The 12,238-nt window shown below is 38.1% G+C and overlaps 2 protein-coding genes across 6 annotated transcripts in view; one reads left to right on the top strand and one right to left on the bottom strand.

Moving 5' to 3' along the window:
* Positions 1-26: 26 nt before the first annotated feature.
* Positions 27-5,939, top strand: PIH1D2 (PIH1 domain containing 2). 5 transcript variants are annotated; one of them, XM_032359394.1, is made up of 6 exons: positions 27-278; positions 1,045-1,247; positions 1,836-1,959; positions 2,338-2,583; positions 3,176-3,435; positions 5,498-5,939. In XM_032359394.1, the coding sequence occupies exons 2-6, from the start codon at positions 1,071-1,073 to the stop codon at positions 5,630-5,632; spliced, it is 942 nt and encodes a 313-aa protein (XP_032215285.1). In that variant the 5' UTR covers positions 27-278; positions 1,045-1,070; the 3' UTR covers positions 5,633-5,939. The 5 variants fall into 5 exon arrangements, with proteins under 5 accessions (XP_032215285.1, XP_032215283.1, XP_032215287.1 ...); XM_032359392.1 differs by having other exon boundaries at positions 1,029-1,247; XM_032359396.1 differs by lacking the exon at positions 27-278 and adding an exon at positions 286-736.
* A 1,873-nt stretch (positions 5,940-7,812) lies between these two features.
* Positions 7,813-12,238, bottom strand: part of DLAT (dihydrolipoamide S-acetyltransferase) — a 30,636-nt gene continuing 26,210 nt past the window's right edge. Inside the window, exons 12-14 of the mRNA XM_032359381.1 lie at positions 11,363-11,525; positions 10,243-10,379; positions 7,813-9,663 (exon numbers count right to left, since the gene is read on the bottom strand). Of these exons, the coding sequence (XP_032215272.1) occupies positions 9,534-9,663; positions 10,243-10,379; positions 11,363-11,525 (430 nt within the window). The 3' untranslated portion in view covers positions 7,813-9,533. The remainder of the gene's footprint in view (positions 9,664-10,242; positions 10,380-11,362; positions 11,526-12,238) is intronic.

Here is a 12,238-nt window from a genome sequence, read left to right as displayed (position 1 = left end):
GAAAACTCTTCCCACCCACAGGCCCCAGAGACTCCCACGGGGAGGGTTTCCAGCATCCTCTAGAGATCAAAGGGTGCGGAAGGGAGGCGGACGCCTTCCTGGAAAGGAAGTGGGTCGGCCTCCGCTGAAAAGCAGGCCCAACACCAGGAGGGGGAGATTCCGGAACTGGATGTAAAAGGCCTTTCTTCCTGGAGCTTTCCGGACCCAATTAGACGTTGTACCCGGTCCGGTTACCCTGGTAACAGGCGTCGCGGTTTGTCAAGGAACCGAGAGAGGAGGTGGGTTCGCCGACTTCTGGGATGATTGTCCTTCAGTTAAGCTTCCCGTTTCGTTTAACCCTAATATCGTATTCGGGGAACCCAGACCTCCTCTTTTCCTCATTCTGCGGCTGCTGGGGGACACGTCTCCAGTGGGAGAGGAGAGCGAGGGAGGTTATCTGTAGACGCGGATATTATCATTCTCTTAGGGCTTCCCAAGGGTCCCTGCCTCTCTGCACGAGCACACTTAATTCTCCCAATAACCCCACGAGATAGGTATTAGCGCCTTCACTTTGAGGAGAATAGACTGATCCATAACTCACTGCTCAAGGTCCCACACCTAGTACATGACAAAGCTGAGACTGGGATCTGGGCATTCGGGCTCCAGAATCCTTGCTTTTAACTCGGAAGCAAGGAGAAGTGTCCTGTGGCTTCTGGCAGTTTCAGGACCGGATAGGCACTAGTCAGCCAATACCCAAGTATCCGAACAAGAGAATGGGTCACCAGGTAATCCCGACTTTGACTGACTACTCTCCCCTCGGTGCTGGTGAGAGTCCAGGCAGAGCTGAGGACTTGCCCAGGAGGACAACTTGAGAATTTAAGAAGGTGGATTAGAGAATTAGAGAATAAAGTAAAGGAGAGTGGTGCTGAGCCACAGTGTTTTAGACACAGGTGCTAACTTCACCAAAACAACTCCTGACCTGCTTGTTCCTCCTGCTCGAAAAGAAGAGATGAATCGTTAATTACACAGACTCCCCCCCCCCCCTTAAGTCCTATCTTTCCACAGACTCAAGAGGCCTATTTACCTTAATCATGGAGTCTTCCTCAAAGGGTCTGCTCACCCAAGTTACTCAGTTCTGGAACCTCCTAGACGATCTGGCTGAAAGTAATCCTGAGAGCTACAAGAAGTTCATTGAACAGCAGCTGAAAGAAGGGAAGCAGCTCTGTGCCACCCCAGAAGCACAGCTCTGTCTACAAACCAGGATCCTAGTATGTGGTGTTGGTACCCAGGGATGGGAGGCCTTGAGCGAAAGAATCCCGGAATAATCAGAGAATCACTTACGTTTGGCTATTGCTACTTTAAGAAAACTTGAGGGGCACTGCCACTCTAGAGGGGGAGTGAAACATAGAGCATGAGGGAGAAGTAAGAATGGGAAATTCAAACTTGATATATTTTGGAGATCTCAAAGTCATTTTCTACTAGAACAAGAAAAAAGCAATGTAATGATTTAACAGAAACTCATAGAATTGGAGGTTGTTTCAAATAAAGAGAACTTGCTTGGCTGGGAGTAAGGAAGTAGTGAAATTGGGTCATAGTCACCCAGAATATGCTTAAATCAGTGCCCCTTCCTTCCTCCCAGTTCCTCTGGGAGCAGCAACAGGATCTTCATGAAAATTCAGTAACTTGGGGGAAATCAGGTAACAGTGTCATTTTCAAACACGGTTCTAATGCATGGAATGGCTTACTTGGAGCCTAAAATTCTCACTCTTCAAATTCTGTGATGAGTTACCATTAGGATTATTATAAAATGAAAAAAAAACTAGGTTTTGAGATATGCAAAATTATTTGCTTTTTAGAAACCCAAGGAAAAAGTACTTTTTATTAACCTGTGTCAGTGGAAAAGGATCCCAGCTCCCCAGTCAACCACTCATCCAGTACCTCTAAAGGTTGGCACACCAGAAGATATCTCTGAGACATCAGGTACACAGAATTAAGGGAGAGAAAGCACATTTTAAAAACTTTATTGGGAAAAATAATGATCAGATTTTACTTGGTAAAAGGCATTACAAGTAAAATATTTTATTTGGTTGTAATATAGTTAATAATTAATAAGCATACCTTTATTTATATGAATTGAATGCTATTCAGTTTTTCCTAATAGTAACCCATATAAAATGCCAAGAAATGCCATAATTGTAAATGTGTGTATTTAGCACCATTGTGATTATCTCTGAAAAATACAGGAATAGAATTTATGCTTTCTAGTTTTACCCAGGATTATGACTTACTATATTACCTGACAATATCATTAGTGAAACAAGTTGTCATCATTTTACATCCTCTGAATTACACACACAGATGTTTATACAGTGATCGATGTTGCCTACAATCCTGATGTTCTCCAGGCAGCAGAAAAGGACCAAGTAAAAAAAGATCAGTTAATACGGATGGCCATGAAATGCATTGAGGAACAATTCCAGTTCACTCTCTCACATTCTTACAGTATCGCTAAATTTAGAATAAAAGGAAGTATTCAAAGGATGAAACAAAATCTGACGGGAATACAAGCTGACCCCACAGATTTAAGAGAGAAAATGAGAAAGGGTAAGTTAATGACTGTAAATGGAAATTATAACGGATTTAAAATTATTTTGCATCCTGTGTACATTTTGCAAACTAAAAATCTTGATTTAAAAAGATTAGAATCTTAAGATAGAAAAATATAAAGATTAGATATTAGAAATATTAACATGTCCTTAAAGATTTTTAAATCCTGCAAACTTTTTAACAAAGTTCTTTGGCTTAAGATTCTTGTTTTAAAGATTTTACTTATTTTATAAAAGATTTTATTTATGTATTTGAGAGAGAGAAACCACAGGGGGTAGGATTGGGGGGCGGGAGCAGAGAGGGACAATCTCAAGCAGACTCCCCACTGAGCATGGAGCCCAATGAGGGGCTCCATTTCACCATCCTGAGGTCATGACCTGAACTGAAATCAATAGTCAGATGCTTAACCTTACTGAGCCACCCAGGTGCCCCAGGTTTAAGATTCTTTTAAGATTCCCAGACCAAATTAGCTTCAGCTTTAGCTGCCATTTTGGCTAATGCCACATATATTACAGTTCACGGCCTGATAGTATTTTATGTTGTAGATTAATTTTGTGATTTCATCTCCCCCCATTTTTTTTTCCATAAGAACTAACCCTTGAACAGATAAGTAGTACTGTGAGCAATCCAGATCACTTTCAGCTTTTATTGCCAAAAGGTGAAGTTTCAAGCAAAGCAAGGTGTCTGATTGAGGAGATTTCCACTACAGAGACCCAGGTAGAGCTGAAGGAACCAGCCTATGAATTAAAAACTGTGGCTGACCAGAATGATAAACCGCTGGAAATTGAAATAAAAGTTGAATTACCTGGTATTAATTCCGTATCTCTCTGTGATCTTAGTGTTTCTGAGGTAAGTCAAACAGGTAATACTGTAAACTTTGTCAACTTTCACTATATTATGTTGTAGTAAAAAAAAAAAAAAAAAAAAAACAGCACAATCTCAGTGGTTTATAGAAGTTTTCTCAGGCTGTATGTCAGGTAGGCCTGCTCTGTTCCAGGAGTTTTGCACATTTCAAGATACAGGTAAGATACGCAATTCTCACGGAAGAGAGAAAACAGAAATGGCCAAGCCATGCAATGAATCTTTTTTTTTTTTAAGATTTTATTTATTTATTTGACAGAGAGAAATCACAAGTAGATGGAGAGGCAGGCAGAGAGAGAGAGAGGGAAGCAGGCTCCCTGCTGAGCAGAGAGCCCGACGCGGGACTCGATCCCAGGACCCTGAGATCATGACCTGAGCCGAAGGCAGCGGCTTAACCCACTGAGCCACCCAGGCGCCCCCATGCAATGAATCTTAAAACTTCCTCTCAGACATAGTATATATCACTTTTACTCACATTCTATTGGCCAAATTTAAGGCACAAGTTCAAATACTACATCAACAGGGCGGGGAAGAATATACTCACAGGTAGTCACAGGAATTCAAATGGCAAGAATGTATAATCCTCTAACAGAAGAAAAGCAAAAAATTGGCATAAGTCCTACAATCTACTACAGTCCACTCTCAAGGTCATAATTATTTGCTTCTTTCCCCAAAAAAGGCATCTCCAATCCTACTATCAGCCTCTGAAATACAAGATTTTGCCATTATAATCTTCATCTCCTCTTGAACCACAGACATATGAGCTACAAAGACAGGTGATCTACTGCCATAGCCACACGCACCATACAATGTGGAATGGAGAGAGGATAAACATAATTAAGTCTCAGTTTGGAAATTAGGAAACTAAGAGGGACACAGCAGCTCTTGGTGCAGAGCAGTTCTGAAATCCCATTAGGCAGATGTTGTCAGCGTCCCTTTCCTGGGGGTAGAGGTGTTCTTGGGTAGAGAACCAAGATTCCTTGATTACCTAGCCCCCTAGTTCCATTGTTTTCTATGACTTTCAGCTTCATTCTCTGGGGGGTAGTTCCCTTTATCTTACCCACACTGGCCACATCAGAAAAGAACATTGGAGAATATGTCATCCTTATGTGCTGAGCAGCTTACTCACCCTTTTACACTTTTGGAATGTTGGGGGTCCAAAGGTCATTTTAAATGTTTTAGTCAAGGCTGGTACCATTTTATTTCTTTGATTCCAATCAGTGCCATACCCCACAATTCTTTATTTGACATGTCCATTTTTCAATGGCCTGTCTTTTTTTACTTAATTGCTGTCATTTGTGCCAAACATAGGATTAACTGGGCTCCACCTTAATCCAGTTAGAGGTTTTAACAAAGAGTATAATGATGTGTGATACAGTCTTTACTTCTAGGCTGTCTTAATCAGTCTTTGGAGGTAAGAAATAAATTCTCAATTTTATTTTTTACTGGTTTAAAATAAGAATTAGTTCCATTTCTCAGCCTTGAAGTCGTAGAATTTCTGGGCTCTGTATATTCTTTTAATCCTACTTGCAAACTGGGAAATTCTTTTCTAAGCCCATCTCTTTTTGTAGTAGCTTATTAAATATAGCCAATAGAAACAGTGCATGTTGCCAATATTCTATTTTCATACTTTTGCTAAAGCCACACATTAATGGCATACAGTTACTTGTCTTTCAAATTACTGTGCTGGCTTTCCTAAGGGCTTTATCGCTATAAAACATGGGTCACCATTTTTCCTATTGCCAATATATTTTCCTTGCTATTTGCTGGTCAGCCACAAAGTCAGTGCCACATAATATAGGATGGCAACACCCAATTTATGGCTTTGTATCAGTTAACTATTGATGTATTGAGCAGCAGTAACAAAAACTCTAAAAACCTCAGGGAGTTACAACAGCACCTGTACAAGCTCATTGCAAGTCCCATGGCAGTGAGATCCTCTTCTTATGGGAAAGGAGTGAATAACTGGGAATAATCCAGTAACACATATTTTAACCAGGAAATACTTTCTACTTTCATCTTTTAAAATACTTTGGTTTGTTATTCTTAGGATGATTTATTGATTGAGGTCTCTGAGAAGTACAGATTACATCTGAATCTTCCAGAATTTGTGGATACTGAAATGACTACAGCCAAATTTATCAAAGAGAAAGCTACATTAATCATCACAATGCCATTGGCGTAAGAAGAGCATCATCTGCTTTGGATTTTCAGTGCTAAAGGCATGTGAATGAGAGGACCTTTATAATGGGTGAAGAGGTAGTGGTTTACCTTAAACACTAGTATTTTCTAAGAATTCTTTTTGATGGAGTGAGATTCTCTCTTCAACTTCTGTTTATCTTTTTTTTTTTTTAACTCAAATTTGGCTAGACAGAGACTCTTAGAATGGTATTGCCATGATATACTTGTTTTGAAGCTATTTCTAATGGTCTTAAAGTAACAAATTGTCATTTGGGAAAATTCCATTTCCAAGTAAATTGTGAAAATTCTTGGCTTACTGGTTGAAATTCTGGTTTACTTGGTTGTGTCTAGCAAATTTTTGCATCAGGAATAAGTCTCAAACTGTGTGAATTTTCTATTACCAAGAAGAACTGAAGCAGTGAAAGTTTCCTCCAGCTATGAATTTACAGGGCCAATGAAGTAGTATGCAAACCTATGCTTCTATGAACCTCTGTACTACTATAAAACAGTTCTGATGGGAGGAGTTGAAGTTACCCAGATCTTCTAATATCAGAGACTTGTCTGTGGACTGGATACCACGATGCAGTTAACAATAACAGGATGTTATTGTACAGAAGATGCAAAATACATCTAACCCTAAGAAAAAGGATGTGACTTTGGGACAAGTGCCATTCCCCTATGAAAATAATTTTTAAAAGACAAAAGCGATGTATTTACCAACTTCCATTCATCTGTCAGATGGTTGTTCAATACAAAGGTATTAACTTTGATGTTCACATCAAACTTTAAACATCCTTAATCATTTTTCCTAGATACAGTACAGCTTCCTTGTTTCTAATTCAACGTAAGGTCTTTAAAGTCCTTATTACTTTCAAAGCTTTTTAACTTAGAAACTAATCTAGTAGAATAGGAAGAACTGATATGTAATATTTAGAAATATATGATGTCCTAAAGTTAACACAGCTATTATATTCTCTTCCATCAAAAAAAGTTGGAATGTTTTCACCTTACTTCCTCTTCTACAAAATCACTGTCAATACTTGTCCTACATACTCCCATACCTAACCTTATAGAAGTGGTTCAATCTCTGCTCTGGCACTCTCGGTATCTGGGTGTTACTTTTGCCAGCAGCTTAGTGTTTGTATACTCATTAGTAAAATGTGTTTCAAAATCTAGCATTCTTAATTTTAATTTTACATACTTATTTTCCAAAATATTTTACTTATTTCAGTGGATTTTTATATTCATAAAAACCTCTCCTCCCTCTCCCCCGAAATGTAAAACTTTGCCCAGGAAGAACATTAATAGCTGTTAAGTAGTTTTATCTGAATCTTACCAAGTCTTTTTTCCTTCAAACTGGAAATTGAGGTGAATATTAACTATCCTTGATTTAGAGACTAGATTTTTCTAGAAACTTTTTTTTTTTTTTAAGGTTCGAGAGTGTGTGTGTGGGCGGGGGGCGGTGTAGAGAGAGAGAGGGAGCAGAAAGAGAGGCAAGAGAGAAGCAAACACTCCCTATGCAGGGTTCAGTCTTACCACTTGGAGATCATGACCTGAGCCAAAACCAATAGTCAGACACTCAACTGACTGAGCCACCCAGGTGCCCCTACAAACTTGGTTTTAGATCATTATCAGTAGTGATAATATATATATTCTCAAGTTTTCCAGGCTTTGTGTTTTACTAGGTGAGAAGTACTCCTTGCAACATATTCATACGATCTCTCAGGCCAGTTAACTCCTTTAACTCCTTTTCCAGACCATGCCTTGGGATACCATAACTTCACTCACAAACCTCAGGCTTGGTATAAAGCGTCTAACACGTCCAGACTATGCTTTCATCTCGCTGTGTGGCACCGTCCACCATGCGGTGCTTCAGTTAACTCCCTAAGCTTCAGGTATTAGATTACATCCTCCTAAACTCAGTCTTCTCTTTCACTAATTCTACATGCTTAAAATGCATTTCTATTAAGAGTGTACACGTATATAGCTACCTCTGGCTTTAGTTTAATGTGAAAAATAATTACCAACACATCAAAATTAGATAAGACACACTGAAAACATACAGTTTAATTATTAAATAATTTTAACCAAAATTTTAAACTTTTTTCAGTTCTGGTAAGAAAAATAGACTGAATCCAGATTTGGATTATACCCCAGATTAATTTTTAACTCCAAATAATTTTTATTAGAAGACAACCTTTTATTTTTCTTTCAAGGGAACAACAGAGCCATAAGCATTTGCCAAAAATGAATTATCTTTGAAGTTTCATGTATTTGAACCAGGTGTGGCTCACACCGATGGTCCCTTTTGATTAGCTTGTTCCTTCTTCACAATCTTCAATTCAAGCTAACATTACTAATTACTGAAAAATCAATTTAATGTACTGTTTTCATAATACAGTGAGGGAAATATTCTGGAATATATGCAGTGTCACTTCTGCACCATTTAATAAAAAACATTTAGAAACAGATTCAACACTGAAAGACCTAAATTTCAGGGGACCGCTCCACATATATACAAGGAAACACTGGTCAGATTTATTTTAAATAATCATAAACAATTCCAAATAATTTATTAAAAACTCATCAATGGAAAGTCTGGAATTGGGATAATATGCCAAATTCATTTTTATTATCCTGAATATCACAATATCACCTCTTCCACTTCCCCTCCCCTAAGAAGATAGGCAAATTGTAACAAAATGGAAAAAAATATTTAGGCTGATAAGGCAGCAAGCAACTTATTTTGTTTCTTTCCAAGAGGATTTTAGGACTTTCTTATTGTACATGAGACAACACCGAGTGGAAAAACACAGAACACTTTCTTTGTATACACTGAACATTTTTTACTTTATCCAAGTAGAAAATGACCACTTTGCTTCTTATCTTTTAGCACTCCCAACTGCTTAGCAATGTCTCTCCCCCTCTTCCCTTCAGACAGGACTTGGTGGTAAATGGACTTTGGCACATATCTCACTAGAAACCATATTTTACATATGTACACTTACTCCACAGTTTCTTTAAAACAGATTTCCAAAGTCATTTGAGTAACAGATTCTGATAATTAAGTTCATTTGCAAGTAATCAACAGTTAATTATTGAGGAATAATTTCTACTTTCTGTTAAATTCTATAAGCATATTCTTTTATTTGGAGGTAATTTTAAATTCTGCTCTCAAAATTACACATGTTAAGTTGTTTAAATAAATACCCACACAAATTCTTTTATAACAAGTGCCGGTTTATATTTATATCTTCATCTCAAGGGGCAAAACAACCATTTTGGGATTCATAGAAAAATAAACAAAGGACAGACAGCTGGTTGGAGAAGTCTAAGAGAATGTTAACTTTTAAAATCTCACTTATTTTTCTTGACGTTCTCTACCCTTCCCATCCATAAAAAACCAGGATCATGTAACAGAAAAATTTAAATTGGGGTTAAATTCCAAAATCAAGTTCAATTCAGAGCCTTTCTCCAAAGAGAATGAACTTCTCTTTTTTCCTTGACTTCTCTTTCTCTCAAATGAGCAAAACATTTGAGGCAATTAAATTTCAAAACCTCAAGGTTTCATCCAGATTACCTTTGTGTATCTGTTTCAACAGGGAACCACAATTCTAGCTCTACAGTTCCCGATGGAAGTACTTATCACCAAAAGGCCAGGCCACATGTTCCCTTGACTAGGAATACACAGTTCAAAATCTGGTGTTCATTAAATGTGTACAATATGTGGGTGTAATTGGCATTTAAAAAATTCAGTAATGCCCATTACAAATAACTTATCTGGACAGACTCAAAAACAACTGGGTTAAGTTTAAAATAAAAAGAACCACCTGTGTAATAATGTATTTATATCAGGTAAGAATGAACCACTGTGACCTGGGAGAGTCTAGAAATTCTTCAGTTAATTATAACAACATGGTGATGGGTTTTTCAAGGTACTTTCTAAACTCAGCAAGCCACTGGGCTCCAACTGCTCCATCCACAACCCGATGATCACAACTGAGTGTAACAGACATCATGCTAGCCACATCAAATCTAGAAAAAGATAAAAACAGTATTAGGTATGCTGAAAGCAATTACTAGCTTTTAGCCAGTAACCAACCCAAACGCCAGCTCCAGCCGAGTGATATTATTTTCCACCTACTCTTTAAGTTCTATACACCAAAGAGCCATCTGGAACACGGGCTGACAAACTACAGCCCACAGGCCAAATCCCGCCAAATGTAGGTATTCTGGAATTCATTTACGTATTGCTTACGTCTGCTTTCTCACTACAATATTTGCAACAGAGACACCATGACTCAAAAAGCCTAAAACATTTACAACCTGCTCCAAGAAAAAGTATGCTTACCCCTGACCTATAGTACATAAGGCTTCTCATTTCAAATAGGACTAACTGCATACAGTAAAAGAAGGGTTGATGTCCTGAAAAACTTCATTCTATACTCACACCTCATTGTACCTGAACCTCCAACAGGCTGTGCCAATAATTATAAAACCGAGACTCAAACACAGGTATGATGTAAAAACAAAAACCACAACAACCACCAAAAACCAAACAGGTATAATATAATGAAAATGAACTTACAACTTCCTCTTTATTTTGATACTTACCCTTTTTCATTATCTGCTGGAATCAGCCTATCTTCTGAAGCACCAATTGCCAAAATACATGCTTGAGGTGGGTTAATAATAGCAGAGAAGTTCTTAATTCCAAACATTCCTAAATTGGAGATTGTAAAAGTGCCACCCTAGAGGAAAAGAGATTAAAAATCATGTTAATTGGTTGTCAACATAAGCCAGGAAAAAAAAGACAAATGTTCTGTGGAAAGACCTTGAGATAATCTTTAAGAAAGGCCTCTGAACTACCATGAAAAAAAAAAAAAAAAAAAGGAAAGAAAGGGGCGCCTGGGTGGCTCAGTGGGTTAAAGCCCCTGCCTTCGGCTCAGGTCAGGATCTCGGGGTCCTGGGATTGAGCCCCGCATCGGGCTCTCTGCTCAGCGGGGAGCCTGTTTCCCCTCTCTCTCTCTCTGCCTGCTGCCTACTTGTGATCTCTCTTTCTCAAATAAATAAATAAAATCTTTAAAAAAAAAAAAAAAGGAAAGGAAAACAGTGAGCACAAGGTGACAGACGTGACTTAGCTTGATTATGATCATTTCACAATGTATACATACAGCAAAACATCAAAACTATATACCCTGAATATATACAATTCTTATTTGCTATTTATACACCAATAAAACTAAAAGGGGGAAAAAAAGGTAGGCCTTAATGGAACACACTTTAATGAAAATACATAACCATTACAGTATGAACATAAGTCATAAGTGTTGCAAACTGCTAGAAAATGTCTTTTCAGATTTTGATAGGGTATTCACTTTTTAATTTTTTTTATATTCACTTTTTTTATTCAGGGGCATGTATCAATAAGAATATAAGGCAGAATCAAAGGTGGAAAATGCAATAAAAGCATTATGCCACCCTTTATAAAAAGACTTTATTTACTTGAGAGAGAGTGAAAGAGAGCATGAGCAGTGGGAAGGGGCAGAGGGAGAGGGACAAGCAGACTCCCTGTTGAGCAGGGAGCCCGATGGAGGGATCTATCCCAGGACCCCAGGATCATGACCTGAGCCCAACACAGACCCTTAACCCACTGAGCCACCCAGGTGCCCAGCATTATGCCACCCTTAAATATAACGTAATTCTTCATATTCAGAAAGGAAATAATACCTACCTGGAACTCATGAGGCTGTAGCTTACCCTCTCGTGCTTTGGTTGCTAAAGAAACAACATCATTAGCAATGGTTTCCAGTCCTTTTATATGAGCATTAAATACGATCGGTGTAATGAGTCCTGCAGGGGTACTGACTGCTACACTGATATCCACAACATGGTTTCTATTTCAAAAGAAAAAAGAAAATTTCAGTAATCATCGCAATATTTACTAAGAGCTTACGTGTCAGATTAAATAAGAATACTGACATTTACCTCAGTCTAGGGTACTTTTCAGCCAGAGGGATAGCTTTCCCGGTTTTACATTTTGCTATGCCCTCTTAACTTGGACTTTTTAAAAATGAACAAGAAATGTGTCAGTAGTTTGGTTTCACATGTGCTCTAACTGCCTTGCACCTGCCCTGACTGACACACGGGTGCAGGTGGAGAAGGCCCAGCATTCGCCCGGCATTCAGCGAGAATTACACAAAGAGAACTTCTTGAATTCTGAGGTGAGGTGAACTTGGTGGAGCGGAGTGTGCAGGCAGAGTCTGCGCAGACGGAAGGAAGAGTGGAGGGACAGGACTGTGTTGTGGGAGAAACGGGAGAGTTCAGGATGTAGGGTGGTGGTGTCTCAACATAATAGTAGGATTCCTAATCTGTATTATGCCAAGGGTACCTTTCCATCTTGGTCCCTCCTCAGAATACATATTTTTAACACAGAAAATAAAATACTTATTGACCAAAACAATTAATTAATTAATTAATTAAAATTAAAGTATTATTTAATTAAAGTAATTAAAAATAAAGTATTTTATTTTACTTACTTTAGTTTACCTACTTAATTAAAATTAAAGTATTTAAAGTATTAAAATACTTATTTTAATTAAGTAATTAA

This window comes from Mustela erminea, chromosome 9, assembly GCF_009829155.1.
Source record: "Mustela erminea isolate mMusErm1 chromosome 9, mMusErm1.Pri, whole genome shotgun sequence".
NCBI lineage: Eukaryota > Metazoa > Chordata > Mammalia > Carnivora > Mustelidae > Mustela > Mustela erminea.
This window is presented reverse-complemented; position numbering and strand designations above follow the sequence as displayed.

Coding starts and splice junctions, on each gene's coding strand:
- PIH1D2 (XM_032359394.1), top strand. CDS start 1,071: ATGGAGTCTTCCTCAAAGGGTCTGCTCACCCAAGTTACTCAGTTCTGG. Junction 1,248..1,835: donor GTCTACAAACCAGGATCCTA/GTATGTGGTGTT, acceptor TTTGCTTTTTAG/AAACCCAAGGAAAAAGTACT. Junction 1,960..2,337: donor AGATATCTCTGAGACATCAG/GTACACAGAATT, acceptor TTACACACACAG/ATGTTTATACAGTGATCGAT.